The 13,502-nt window shown below is 44.9% G+C and overlaps 2 protein-coding genes across 2 annotated transcripts; one reads left to right on the top strand and one right to left on the bottom strand.

The window, feature by feature from the left end:
- Positions 1-5,443: 5,443 nt before the first annotated feature.
- On the top strand, positions 5,444-6,730 carry AWJ20_897 (uncharacterized protein; the record flags this gene model as incomplete). Its single annotated transcript, XM_018882867.1, has 1 exon — positions 5,444-6,730. One exon carries the CDS (start codon positions 5,444-5,446, stop codon positions 6,728-6,730), a length of 1,287 nt encoding a protein of 428 aa, XP_018735114.1.
- A 237-nt stretch (positions 6,731-6,967) lies between these two features.
- On the bottom strand, positions 6,968-9,703 carry RFT1 (Rft1p; the record flags this gene model as incomplete). The annotated part of the gene is made up of 1 exon (XM_018882866.1): positions 6,968-9,703. One exon carries the CDS (start codon positions 9,701-9,703, stop codon positions 6,968-6,970), a length of 2,736 nt encoding a protein of 911 aa, XP_018735113.1.
- Positions 9,704-13,502: the final 3,799 nt, after the last annotated feature.

The following is a 13,502-nucleotide window of genomic DNA, read 5'->3' as shown; positions in this document are numbered from 1 at the left end:
GCCCCGAACCCCATTATCCCTCAGACAACGTCTCCGCCCTAACCCTTAATTAACTGCGGCGTTCTTCGGCGTGGTGGGGGTTTTGTCTGTCCCAGCTTGGGGTCTGTCTGAATCAAAAAGCATCCTGGTGAGTCTATTGGAGAGATAGAAGGCCATGAATAGGACAGAGAGCAGTATTGGAATGTAATAGGGCCGTTCCAAAAGTGATGAGTCGGGTCAGGTGAAATTGTATAATCTGGGAGTAGGTCACCTTACTGGGCGATCGTCGACACCATCTAACCTCTTTAACGGGGCTAGGACACCACAACATAGGTGGAGTCTTGTGATGTGAATCAGATGGACGATAACGGGTATCTGAAAATAGTATAAAGAACCAAATGGCCAAAATCTGAGAAAGGAAATGAGTATCCAGTGCCAATTATAAATATTCCAGAAGCTTTTAGTCCTGGATTTGGATAACCAAGTCCATTGCAAAGTTGGTCTGATGCCTGAGAGGGATAGTGGCCTACTAAAATTGTAGGGGTCAATTAAATTGCCCTAACAGTTTTCAAAGAGTATCTCTATACACAAATAGGCCATTCTGCCTGATTTGGAACTGGCACTGTTTTGAAGATATGGACCACGAACTTGGTTATCTCACATCAATTAGACAATGTAAACAAACATGGTGACTGGCCAGCCGAACCGTAGTATTCGACATAGTCACGTGAGATATGCCGAATGAGGCAGTTTCAGGAGTAAGCCTTGGCGATGGCGGAAGTCATTATCCGTTAGAACGGATAAGCTATTGTAATCGTCATGAGACGATTTCAACAATTGCAGAGAGCTGAAGATAAGTCATAGAGCTGGCAAAACTCTGACTAAAACGCTAGAGCCAGATCTGTAGTCCGAGCTCTAAGACCTCACTCAACCGTTACGAGTTGGCGGGTATGAACCAAGTGATCTTACTGGATAGGTAACAGCAATTTCTATTAATTGTTTAAAATTCTTGAATAGTGATTTGTCGGATATACAACGGTGATTGTTTAGCTCTTGTAGTAGTAATTGAACCAGTGCCTGTATCAGTCATTGAGCCTAAGCCATATCCAACTGCTGTTCCAATCCAATTTTAAATCTCGACTGCTAGTGAGATTCAAATGTTAGTTTGGATTGATCTATAGTCCAGTGGATAAATTATTAAGACGTGGGATCCAATACCAACCACTCGGGACGTAGAGGTCGGGTCCCACAAGCACGACTCGAGCGCAGCGAGAGGAGCCACCGGGTCTGGGGCGGAGCCCCAGCCGCCGGAGGCAATTTTCAGAGGCATATAATCTTCATGTGTTGATTTAGAAACCTCCTTTTGATTGGCTTACAGCAACATGCAGGGCCCATGCGATCGTCGTCTTGCGGCAGTATCGATACACCAATAGCTTGACCCAGGTTCCTCAGCTTGGCAAAAAGGAAAAATAAGTGTGTGTATGGTAGAAGAATTGGCAAATTGTCAACTGTGGAACTCAGTTGAGTTGGAATGCCAGGAGTAATCATATATTTTCATATATTTGGCGAGCGGATAATCTGCAAGATAACGGCTGGCAGCACCCAGCCATGCATGAAGATTGGCCGGCATGGGACAACCTTGCAACCTTGCCAGCAGTCCCAAACATGACAGGTCACTTGATCTGTCACATCAGAAGTCAGCCAACCATCGGGAATGAGGATTGATAGAGGAGGATAAATTTCCGACTTGCTAAAAGTTCGGTTAAATATTGCCCAGGTAATACTTTGACGCAATTATATTGTGAATAAATATATATAATAATAGTCACCTTATTACCAGATATTATCAGAGAGATTTTCTACGCAATAATATATGATCTCAGGAGAAGCAGCGACTAGTGAAAGTCTCGATGTCTAACTTTAATGCTACTTTGCAGAAACGATTTTCCCACAGTAGTCCCTGCATATGCGAGATAACGCAGGGTCCGAGCCAATATCCCACTAACAGGGGTGACGCCGCGCGGCGTTCTGTTGTACAAGGCTGTGTTAGATAGATTATGGGATTCGTAGTTTATTAGGACGACATTTTTCCCTCGTTCTTTTCTTCCTCTCTACCTTTTCTGCTCAAGAGATTTTACAGCCGAGATCAAAGTTTGCGAGTTTTAACAACATTTCAACCGTTTCGAATCCTTTTTTTATTATTGATTGTTATTTTAAGACTTACAACTGTTTATTTGTTGTGGTAGTCTTGATTGTAACGTTTTTTGTTACGATTTGAAAGAGTTTCTACCTTGTACCTTGGTAGCTATTACTAGTCGGCATTAGTCTATTCCAGACCCCTCTAGCTTTTATTATTATTTTATCTGTTTAGCAGAGTACTTTGGTCGTGCTCCGCCTCTTTCAAACGATTGTAACAGCTTTACCTTGGTCTTTCTCATTGGCCATCATTTGGTAAAACATCTGTTCTTAATTAATCGTTTGTCGGCTCATTGATCATTCTTGACTCGTTTTTAGATTCAAGAAGACTATCAATTGATAATAATCTGAAATCGGAACCAATTATAACCGATTTCCACTGGACTACTTGACCCACAATTAAATTACCACTCACTCACAACTCACCGTCATTGTTAAGACTTTCATCACAATGGCTAACCAATCCGGTCTTCTTCTTTCCATTCAATTGTGTGGGTTCTTGTCCATCTTCCTATTTGATCTCATTGATTTTTCTATTGATTTCTGGTCTTTGATTGGCAAACCATTTGTTGTCATTGTCTGGACCATTTTTTGTTCACTCTGCTCCTGTTCCATTTGGTGCACTACTTCACTATGTTCATTGATTTATCATTGGTTTTTCCCCAAGGAACCTCCTCCACCCCCACCCAAGGAGAGAATTCCTTCCATTGAAGAGCTGATTCGAAATTGGAAACCACAAGTGTCCCCGCCGTTTCCACCCCCTCCTCCCCCTCAATCAAAGATGAAGCGAAGACTGAAGAAGGCAAAGAGAGGAGTTGATACCGTGAGATTCGTGGCTTTTGTTTTTGGTTTGGTAATAATTAATCTTCCACATCTTGTGAGAGGATGGGAGTGGGACTCAGGTGAGGAGAACGAGACTAATACATCATTCTCCACAGGTACTCCATCAACAGGCCAGGACAATACTACTCCGGCCAGAAGACCATCAGAGGTTCAAATTGAACCCACTTTAACCAAGTCATCACGGGTCAAGAATTCCATCAAGAACAAGTTGAGAAAAACACCCAAAATGGTCAAGAAAGTGTCTGCCAAGTCAGTAAAGTGGCTCAGACAGTCATTCAAACCGGTTGACAATGATTCATCCAAGTTGACACAAACTATTCCAGCTCCGGTCAGAAAGGTATCCCCTTCACCCCAGGAATCCCATTTCAAAGTTCCAAGAAAACCAGTTGGTAGTCCCCCATGTCGTCCACCTCCAGACATCTTCGTCTCCAGATCCACCCATCACTCTAATCCATATGGTCAGAAGTCAGAACATCAAGTCAGTCAGTCAAGATTCTAAGTGGTCCTCGGTCTCTTACACCCCTAGTCAGTTGGTTTTACATCATTCACAACACTTCAGACACCATTGTTGACACGTCCTTCGTGGTACCATTTCTAAGTTGCTTTGCCGACATTGTGTTGGTATGGCAGTGGAAATGGACTGGCCAGCATCCTTTGCCCCTCTCAGAATTGGGATAGCCGATAGCTGCAGTTCTTGCGCTTGATATCCCTAACTTGAGGTCGCAGTAGTATGACATCCCGAGTCATACTGGGATAGCTAACCATCAATAATCTGTCCTTCCCACCTCTGGAAACCAACCGAGACCATCTTATGACTCCAAGACTGACTGACACCCCCTGACAACACTTTCCATCAGAGTAGGATGTATTCATCTTGGCCTGTGATTGGTGACTACTATTATCACTGCAATCACATCCCAAACCATCCTTGGATCTCATTCACATCACTGGACGGAACTCATCACTACTATAGATTACCAACTTTGTCTTTAATAATAATACATTCTACGTCTACTGTTGCTACTAACAGACTGCCTCCGGCGGCTGGGGCTCTGCCCCAGACCCCGTGGCTCCTCTCGCTTCGCTCGAGTCGATCAAAAGCTGTGAACTGTAGCAGTGTACCTCAAGTGGAACTTGCAAAATAGAAAAAAAAGCACAAACCTGAAAACCCCCTTTGTCAGAAACCTCTACCTAGAAGAATCCGAAAAAAAATGGCATCCTCAATCAGGTATGAGCTCACGTGAGCAGACAGATGAAAGTTCTGTCACATGTCAATCAATACTTCTGTTGCAGGTCTCTTACTGGATCTGTCTTGTTTTCAATGCTCATTACTTATCATTAGTAAACTTAAACTTTGAGTACTTCATTAGTCGATTAAAGACTGATTGAGTCATATGGCGTTTCTTCATATTTCTTGGAATTATATTATATATAATTTCTTCTTGTCCTCATTTGTGCTCTTCTGCAACCAGCTTAAAAATCAATATTACTTTTAGACAACTGGCAGGGCAGGCATGTTTCAATCTAGTTCCATGACTATAATCTCTCTATAATCTCTCTATGTATCATCATTGTCTAGATTAAGTAGATTAAATAAAATATCATCGAATAAGAGGGGAGTATTAATATTATTAACTTGCATAGACTCTTTAGCTTTAAAGGTCATTGGGTTAGGTGAAATGCGGACCCTTTATCAGGAAGAAATAATTTCTTATCTAGGGGAAGTGATGAGCGTGAATGGAGGCGATTAAGATTTGGTTGCGAATCTGCGAAAAAACTTATTTCAGGCACAAACATTTATGGCCCTAAACGAGTCAACAGACGTATTGGGGGATTTTTTGGTGATACGAAAACGAATCACCCGACATAGAACTAAGGTCAGCTGCTGAGCCACACCCCCACACATTAAGTTAGGGGCCAGCAGCTGGTGAAGCATTTGCCCGCGTATAATCGAGGCACTTTGCATTTTACTTGAACACGACATAAACAGATTCAGACCTAAATCGTAGGTTATAAGAGATACTTGGCGATTAGTTTCAGCAGACTTGAGTTGATTTGAGAAGCTAGTAGGTTTTCTACAGAGAACTCGGCTGTTCACATCCAAATCTGAATCACTACGAGTCCAACGGTGGCACATTTGAAACGTATAGCATTGAAATCGGCCTTTCTGTGTCGTTTTTTCTTCAGCTTGTTCTTCTGAGTTTTATCTTTTGTATTTGATTTTGATTTTGGTTTCTGTTTTGACAGACTTTGAAATTTTCTTAAGCTGTTGATCCATAGTGATAGTTGTCTTTTGGCGTTTGGAATTAGGTTTTTCGATTGTTGATTTTCGGTAACATCTTTTGAATCTTGGTTCTGTTGAACCGTTCTGAACTTCTGGACTGCTCTCAATAGTAGCAGTAGTCCACTTAGGACTGAACATATTATGGTTGATCCTACAAGATTACTGGCAGCTATTTCGCCAAACACAGATGGTCTCTTTGACTCAGTTGTGAGTGGGATTGGTATCGTTGGAGTAAACGACGTAGGACCCCAAAAAGTGGCATTTGCAAACGCCGGTGACATTTTTGGACAAAAACTGTTTCGCATCGCTCCTGAGTACCAGTCGAGTCTCGTTACCGTCATCATTATTGCCAAAGTTCTCCAGACGGTGCTGTTTGGTCCTCTACGGATAGATGAGGTTGAACGATTAATGGGCCAGACTTGGTACACAGTGGTGGAATTTTTAGTTGCATTTTTGATAGTTCAGGAGAAACTATCGACCCAGCTCCTGTGTACTGCTTTATTATACATCCTCCTCAAATGGTTTCATTCCCTTGCATCATCCAGAGTACTGGACAATTATCATGACGTCCAAAATCGGACGCAGCATAACAATAACAATAACAACGATCAGACCAATAATATTGATAACAATACTGCCAATGTTAGCTCTGATATTGATAGTCATACTCCCGAGTTGACGGGATCAGGGTTCTCTGACTCCTCTGATGGGTCTGATAACAATCCTGCCATGCCCAACATGCCAAACCCGGGTGCCAACAGTGAAGTCGCACCAAGACGATTCGTCAAACTGTGGGTAGTGGTGGGTTTATTGCATTTGAACGACATTATCTGGCTCCAGCATTATTATAAAGAGCTATTCATCACCGCGAACAACGGTATTTTGAAAATGTCGACGACGATTTTCGCAGTCGAGCTGTCCATAATGTATGCCAGTCTGCTTGCTACAACGAGTCAGCTGTATTTTATGAACAGCCAGGAAGGTCAACAGAGACTCCTGAACCCGTCACGAAACTCGAATCATATTTATTTATCGCTTGCAAACATCTTTTCCGACGTGCTTAAACTGTCAATATACATGTGCTTTTCAATGGTAATGCTAAGTCATTACTGTCTACCACTGCACATATTCCGCGAAGCATACCTAACACTGAGACTGGCCATCCAAAAAGCCCGTGCTCTCATCTGGCACAAACACCTGCTAGGCCAATACAACATCTCCTCGTTCAAACCGGCCACTGCCAGCGACCTCGCCCGCCACGACCACGACCTTGAATGCATCATCTGCCGCGACGTAATGACCCTATCGACCCCCGATGAAGACTCGCAGCCCGTCAAAATCAGATGTGGCCACATCTTCCACTACGGTTGTCTCTTCACATGGCTCCAACGGACTTGTCGATGCCCCACCTGCCGTAGCTCCTTATGATTATTTATTTGCTTTCTCTTTGCCGTGTTTTGCCTCCGGCGGCTGGGGCTCCGCCCCAGACCCCGCTGCTCCTCTCGCTACGCTCGAGTCGGATTTCGGGACTCTGTCAGCTGTTTATTCACCGGTTCTAGGGGACCCCACGCCCGACTCGAGCGCAGCGAGAGGAGCCACGGGGTCTGGGGCAGAGCCCCAGCCGCCGGAGGCGCGAACAGATTAAATGAATAATTTATTGGAGAGCTAGTCATGGTGCCTCTTGACCCTGTGGAGCGCGTTAAGGATGTGGTTACGTTCTTGAAAGAGGATGATGGCGACGAGAGCACCTCCGAGTGTGGCGAGTGGGATCATGTCGCGGAAGGACTCGGCGGGGCCGAGGCGCCAGGCCGCTGCTGCGATGACGGTTGCTGCTGAGAGGACGAGTTTATGCGGGATGGCCAGTCGCAACCACGCCCACTTGTCCGTTTGCGAGTCGGCATAATATGACGAGGTGAATCGAACACACCAGAGAATGCGGAGCGACATATTGATCATGTTGGCAAAGATGAGTCCTTGAGCACCCAGTTTTAACAGCACCATGAAAATGTACCCGGCAACAGCAAATGAAACTGAAAAGGCAATCATCACACGACCCTGTTCTTTGAGATCATGGACAGTGGCCACCGACTGGACAAATGCTTCGAGACAACCGTTGATGGCCAAAAAGGGGATATAACAAGCGTAACTGGCCAACACTCTAGGCGCATCGGTTGCTAGCCAAGCTCTCGACACGAGAATGCTTAACACATAACGAGCAGCCAGCGGGCCAAAGATGCAAATGATGATATCCAGGTAGGCATAAGCTCTTAGTACTGTCGACAGCACCGTGACAGACAGAGTCAAGTCGGCTGCTTTGACAGTCGAGGTGTGAGTTGCAGTTGTCTCTTCCGAGTCGGGGTTGTTTTTAGGTTGTGGTGATGGTGGTCGAGTAAATGATGGTGAAGTCGTGGATGATGCGTTTTCTTGTGTTAATTGGTTGTTCAACCCATCGTCTACAGCCAGAAGTTTGGAGAAAAAGTTTCGCAATGCCTCTTCAATAGGTAAGAAACCTAGTCGTGCTATGAGTGAACCGTAATTGGCAACCAATGCATATACTCCTTGATCCGTGATTGGCAGAACAAGTGAGACAAGCAACTTGTCACCCTCGGTTAGAACGTGCTTAAACACGGTCTGAACCCACATTCCCACTGCTAGTTGTTTTGTATCCTCGTTGAAATATATTTTTTGGTTTGTTTCAGTCCAGATGGCCTGTAGATACAAGAGTCGATACTGCTGATGTCTACTTGTCTTCAGTCCACTGACGAAATATAGTCCACAAGTCACAGTACTATAGGCTAGTTGCCCGAGTGCAAATAGAATAATGGTCGGACCCCATGTCTTTTTCGAGAGAAGCACAAATATAAAAGTCACCAAACACCTGGTGGTAATAGCTGCTGATTCAATAGATGCTCTTGTCTTGAAGTCCATCAACAGTTGTGCAAGCACAAAGCTGGGTTCAGAGCACAGCTCAGTTACAGCGGCTGCCGCAAGAATGAGAATGGATGTGCCTATATAATCCTGTCCAAGAGTAGTTGCCCATGTATAATAATAAATAAATGAGATGATAGCTGCCAGAGGAACGCCTATGAACAGGGGAACAAATCCAATGTTAATGACCTCTTGAATAGTTCCAGACTGGGTTCCATGAACAACACCACCTTCAAATCTATAGACATCTTGCGATTTGGTGGCAAGTGTCTGTCTTTGAGTAGCCAAACGAATGGCTTCACGAGAAAAGAATAGAATAGTGTTTGTAAACAGTTCGAATTGTGCATTGACTCCTAGTAAATCGGGACTGACAAATCTTAATAGTGCTTGGTTCAACGTAAAAGTAACCAGTTTAGAAAAGAATTGTGCACCAATGAGAAACGTCGCACCAGAAGCTAATGTTTGAGTAGTTATCCCGGAATCTTCTTCTTCGTCATCATCTAATTCATCGTATTCTGCGTCTTCATCCTCATCTTTCTCATTTATGTTGTTGTTTTCGTTTTTGTTTCCAGACTTCTTGTCATTTCCAGTCGTTTCACTTTGAGTGTCTGGTCCGTGATGCAAGTTTTTATTCATGCTACTTTTCGAGTCCTTTTCATTTACGAGTTTGCTCTTAACAGAAGGCGTGTCGCTATCTCCGTCTGAACCGGTCTTAACAAAACTGTCCTCGTCAGATGAGTCTTTATCGGATCTTGCAGATTCACTCGAATCATGAAAAGAAAGCCGGTTTGAGTCTTTTGACGGATCTCCGTTTACCGAATGAGTCGAGTCAGGAGGCACGACATCGCCAACGGTGGCATTTGAAGTTGACGAATGACGCACTGACCGACGACGACTGACTTGAATAGGAGGCACAAGAACCTGTGAGCTCTTCTTTCTCGAGTGCTTTCTATAAAGAGGAGCTGATGGAGAAATTGCAGATGTGCTTGGAGGAGGTGGTGGAGGCATATAAATGGACGGCAACGTACCAGTACTACGACCCCTATTATGAGAATATGGATTTGGCATCGGAGGAAAAGGGCCATTTCCAGTATTGGGGCTAGTTCCAGGACTCGCACCAGGACTATAGGTAGAACCCGAACCAATGCCCACACCAGATCCACCACTTCCAAGAGAGGTACTTAAAGCCAAACCAGCATATCCATTTGGACTAAGACTGGATCCAGAATGTCCACCGGCATTAGAATCCAAATTGTTAGTGGTGATAGGAGGAATTGGCACTGGTAAGTACTGTTTGTACGAAGAATCAACCTGATTCACCGAACCCGGAGTCCACGAGTTACGATATGGGCTTCCGGCAGACCCGTCACCGCTAGCGCCGTCTGGACTAGTCTCGCCACGTCCACGACTATGATCACGATTGTGTCCTAGATATGGAGAAGGCATTCCTGCTAGCGAAGTACCACCATACATGAGTCAAGCGATTCGAAACAGAAAAAAACACCAACTTCTATATAATAAGTCTGGATCAAATCAGGAGTCACAACCAGTAGCAACAAATTTCGATCAATGGTTCAACCAAGAAATGAAATATGAATCAATACCGACTGAAAAACGAAACCTGATGACAATAAAAACTCAAATATAAATAAAAACAAATCAAATGAAGCGACAGGACCAGCAAAGCAGCTTCTAAATCTTTTAAATTATAACTCTTTGAAAAAGTGGCAGACCGAAACACGAATCCACGAGCAACCCGAGACTTCTGAATCAAACACACGACTGACAACCAGTCTTAGAACCCTCCAATGACGAAGCAAAATAAGCAAAAGCTAAAGTAGACACTTCCTCACCAGAAAAGCAAACAAAAAAAGCTCGCGACAATTGCCCACCCCTTAGCGAAGCGACAAGCGAACGAGCACTGCCGAATCCAGACAATCCAATTTAAAAAGGGGTACATAACAGCTGCGCGTTCTAAGATTAGCGCTTCGCGCGGCGAACCTCTTCTCCGACGACATGCCCAACTCGGCAATCGGTATCGCCGAAGCCCGACTTCATCAGGAAAGTCCAACCAAACAAACAAAAACTAATTTCTCTGCTATCGGACGGCATCCGGCAGCTTGGGCTCTGCCACAGACTCTGTGGCTCCTGCTTCGCAAATTTCTCAGAGATCAGACTGCCTCCGGCGGCTGGGGCGCTGCCCCAGACCCCGTAGCTCCTGCTTCGCAGGAGTTTGCAAGGGAGCCAGACATAACCGACTCGAGCGGAGCGAGAGGAGCAGTGGGGTCTGGGGCGAAGCCCCAGCCGCCGGAGGCACAACCCGATCCCAGTGTTTGCAAGGGGTCTAGACGTAACCGACTCGAGCGGAGCGAGAGGAGCAGCGGGGTCTGGGGCGGAGCCCCAGCCGCCGGAGGCACACCCCCGTCCCGAGAGTTTAGAAAAAGTATGGATGCATTAGTCGTCAAAAGTATGTAGGACCCAGTCAGGCCGAGATGGGGAAGTAGTGGTTCTGTTCGTCGTCCGAGTTGTCGGCGAGCGTGAAGGTAGCGGTGCTGGCTTTGGAGACGATGTTTGCCGAGCGTTGGGCGAGTGCTCGTCGGAGCGCTTCACGGGCGTCGTCTTTAGTTCCTAGGTAGGGCGTGTCATCAGCGTCTTGTTCGTAGTCTTCGGTATCGTGGCGAACTTGGCGAGAGATCATGAGCGGACTGGGTGGTTTGGTAACATATTGGGGAAATGGGGTGGGAATGTCTTCTTCAGTCTCGCATCCTTCGCTCGTGGCACTGGTGAAAGAGGTGGTCGACGTTTGTTGCGACATGGGGAAACTCGTGGTTGAGAAGGGAGAGGTGGCTTTAAATCCTAGCGACGAGAAGGCAGAGTTGACACCGCGAGCCAGATCCCGGATATCGTAAGAAACATGACGGGTCATAGGTGGTGGAACGAGCTCGTCGTCGTCTTCGTCGATATCTTCTCCTTCACGACCTTGATTGTGTGCTACCACAGCTTGTCCATGCTGAATACTGAGACTGATTCTTCTCTTGGTATATGGGTTGGCAGAAGGTGGTGCAGACATGAGTCCCGATGGCAGTCTATTGGATGCTCCTGCTGACAGCGAGTTCTTACGAGAAAGTTGTAGACGGCGCAGGTTAGTCGAAGAGCGGTGTGGCGAGCTTCTTCTTCGTTCCTGAAGTGTCTTTCTTTGAGCTGCATTGGCAGTCGATTCAGAAAGAATTGGCGACCCAACTAACGACGGCTGTTGTGAAGTGAACGTAGCAGGAGGAACACTGGTAGGGCTCACTGCTCCACTGACAGTACCACTGGCAAATCCACTGGCCATACCACTTACATTGCCGCTGATAGGACCACTGGGAAGAGGAAGCTCGGAAAAGAGATCTTCCTGTGGTGGAGCAGCAAGCACTGGGATAGGATGGAGAATAGGAGCCGAAGCCATTTCAAAAGTAACTGAGGGTTGTAGACCACTAAGAGTTTCATCTCCATAAAGACCATATAGCGACTGATCATGAGCATGTTGCTGCTCTTGCTGCTTGATAATATAAGGAGCATTGAGTTGCTGAGAAATATCAGTCGGCTGGAAGAAGAAGTTGGCTTGTGGATGAGCAGCTGCAACCGAGTCGGAATGGTTGGATCTCTCAGCCATGAGCTGATGGGAATAGTACGAACCGTCATAGGGAGAATTGGACGCAATGGCTGGACCAGCAGTCATTACAGGACTGGGGCCCAGGGGTTGACCGGGACCGAAGTCGAAAGCGCTGAACGGGAATTCTGCAGGACCTGCTGAAGATGATAATGAAGTCAACGACGACAGAGATGAAATTGATGGGTTCTGTTGATGACCAAGGGTTGGGTAACTATTGGATCGGTTGACGGCAACAGGAGATGGTTCTTGTGGAGAAACATCGGTATTGTTCGACGAAGATGATGTAGGGACAGCATTTGAATGCGCCTGCACATTCATAGCTGGATGAGAATGAAATGAGTTGAATGAATCCTCAGGGGAAATGGGTACCGAGCTGTGCGTAGGCACGACTGGGGTAGCATAAAACATTTCGGTACAGAAGGGGAGTCTTTTAGCAGGACGACCTCTTCGTCTTTTCTGTGGAGGAGTACTTGGCACTGGGTCAACTGAGACAGTTTGACTTTGACTTCCAGAGTATCTAAGGTTTGGTTAATATTAGAGAGAACAAATAAAAAAAGAGCGAGCGAGTAACAACAAGACCAAAACAGGCTTAGTCAGGGAGGTTAAAAGGGTTTTGTTGGATATTTTCGGAAAGAAACTTACTGGTAATGAGCGGTCATTTTAAATGATTTTTTATCAGTGAGTTAAATGCAAATAGGCAGCGAACTAATGCTGAAAGAAATGACTAAGAAATGAAAGAAAAAGGAATTTGATTTTTGATGATTTTGGTTTCGTGGTTGCTAGCTTCAATGATGTCTAGACGGAATGCAGTTTTTTTGGGAGGGGGACGAGGTTAGTAGTAGTACGGGGAACAAGATGCAAAAAAGTAGCAAATTGACTCGAGGAAAAAAAAAGGTTTATGTAACCAACAAGCTGGTACTGACGGACAGTGAACGGGGAGTCAAGTTTTTAGCTAGCAATTTTGAGAATGATTTGTAGGAGTTGTTTGGATTGATTGTCGAAGGATTTTCAAGAGTAAAAAGCCCAGCGGTCGAATTTGGTTATATTAAATGCAACTTTTAGACCAGCTTTAACTCTAAACTGAGAAAAAAGGGGAAGTCAGACAGATTTTTGTAGTGAAAACCTATTTACAAAAAAAGGGGGAACTGAGTGATATTTTTGAAAACAACTTTAATGCCAATTACCTATTACTTGAATCAATAGCTGTTATAAACTCTATACCAAACAGAGTTTGACAGGGTCTTGAAGTATATCAAGTATAGGTATAATAACGATCAAACAGGAAGATACCAGCCGGAATGGAACAAGCTTCGCTCTATTCAGTGGTAGCAGGGGGAGAAATATTCCTCTGATGGATGCAAAAAAAAAAAATGAAGGGAATATGACGGAAAAAGAAAGTGAACCGTGGGGGAAGAAAACGTCAGATGAACACCAGTCAAGATGAGATGATTAATCAGATACTACTGAGAACCGTCTACCAGTGTCTTACGTCTAACGTTTAAGGTCTTACCACTATGAGTGATTGAGAATGACTTTGATATGAACAAAAATAACAACAACAACTAAAGATTATCAACTGAATATCTTCCGAATATCAAAAAAACAATATCAGACAAA

This window comes from Sugiyamaella lignohabitans, chromosome A, assembly GCF_001640025.1.
Source record: "Sugiyamaella lignohabitans strain CBS 10342 chromosome A, complete sequence".
Classification (NCBI taxonomy): Eukaryota; Fungi; Ascomycota; class Dipodascomycetes; order Dipodascales; family Trichomonascaceae; genus Sugiyamaella; species Sugiyamaella lignohabitans.
This window is presented reverse-complemented; position numbering and strand designations above follow the sequence as displayed.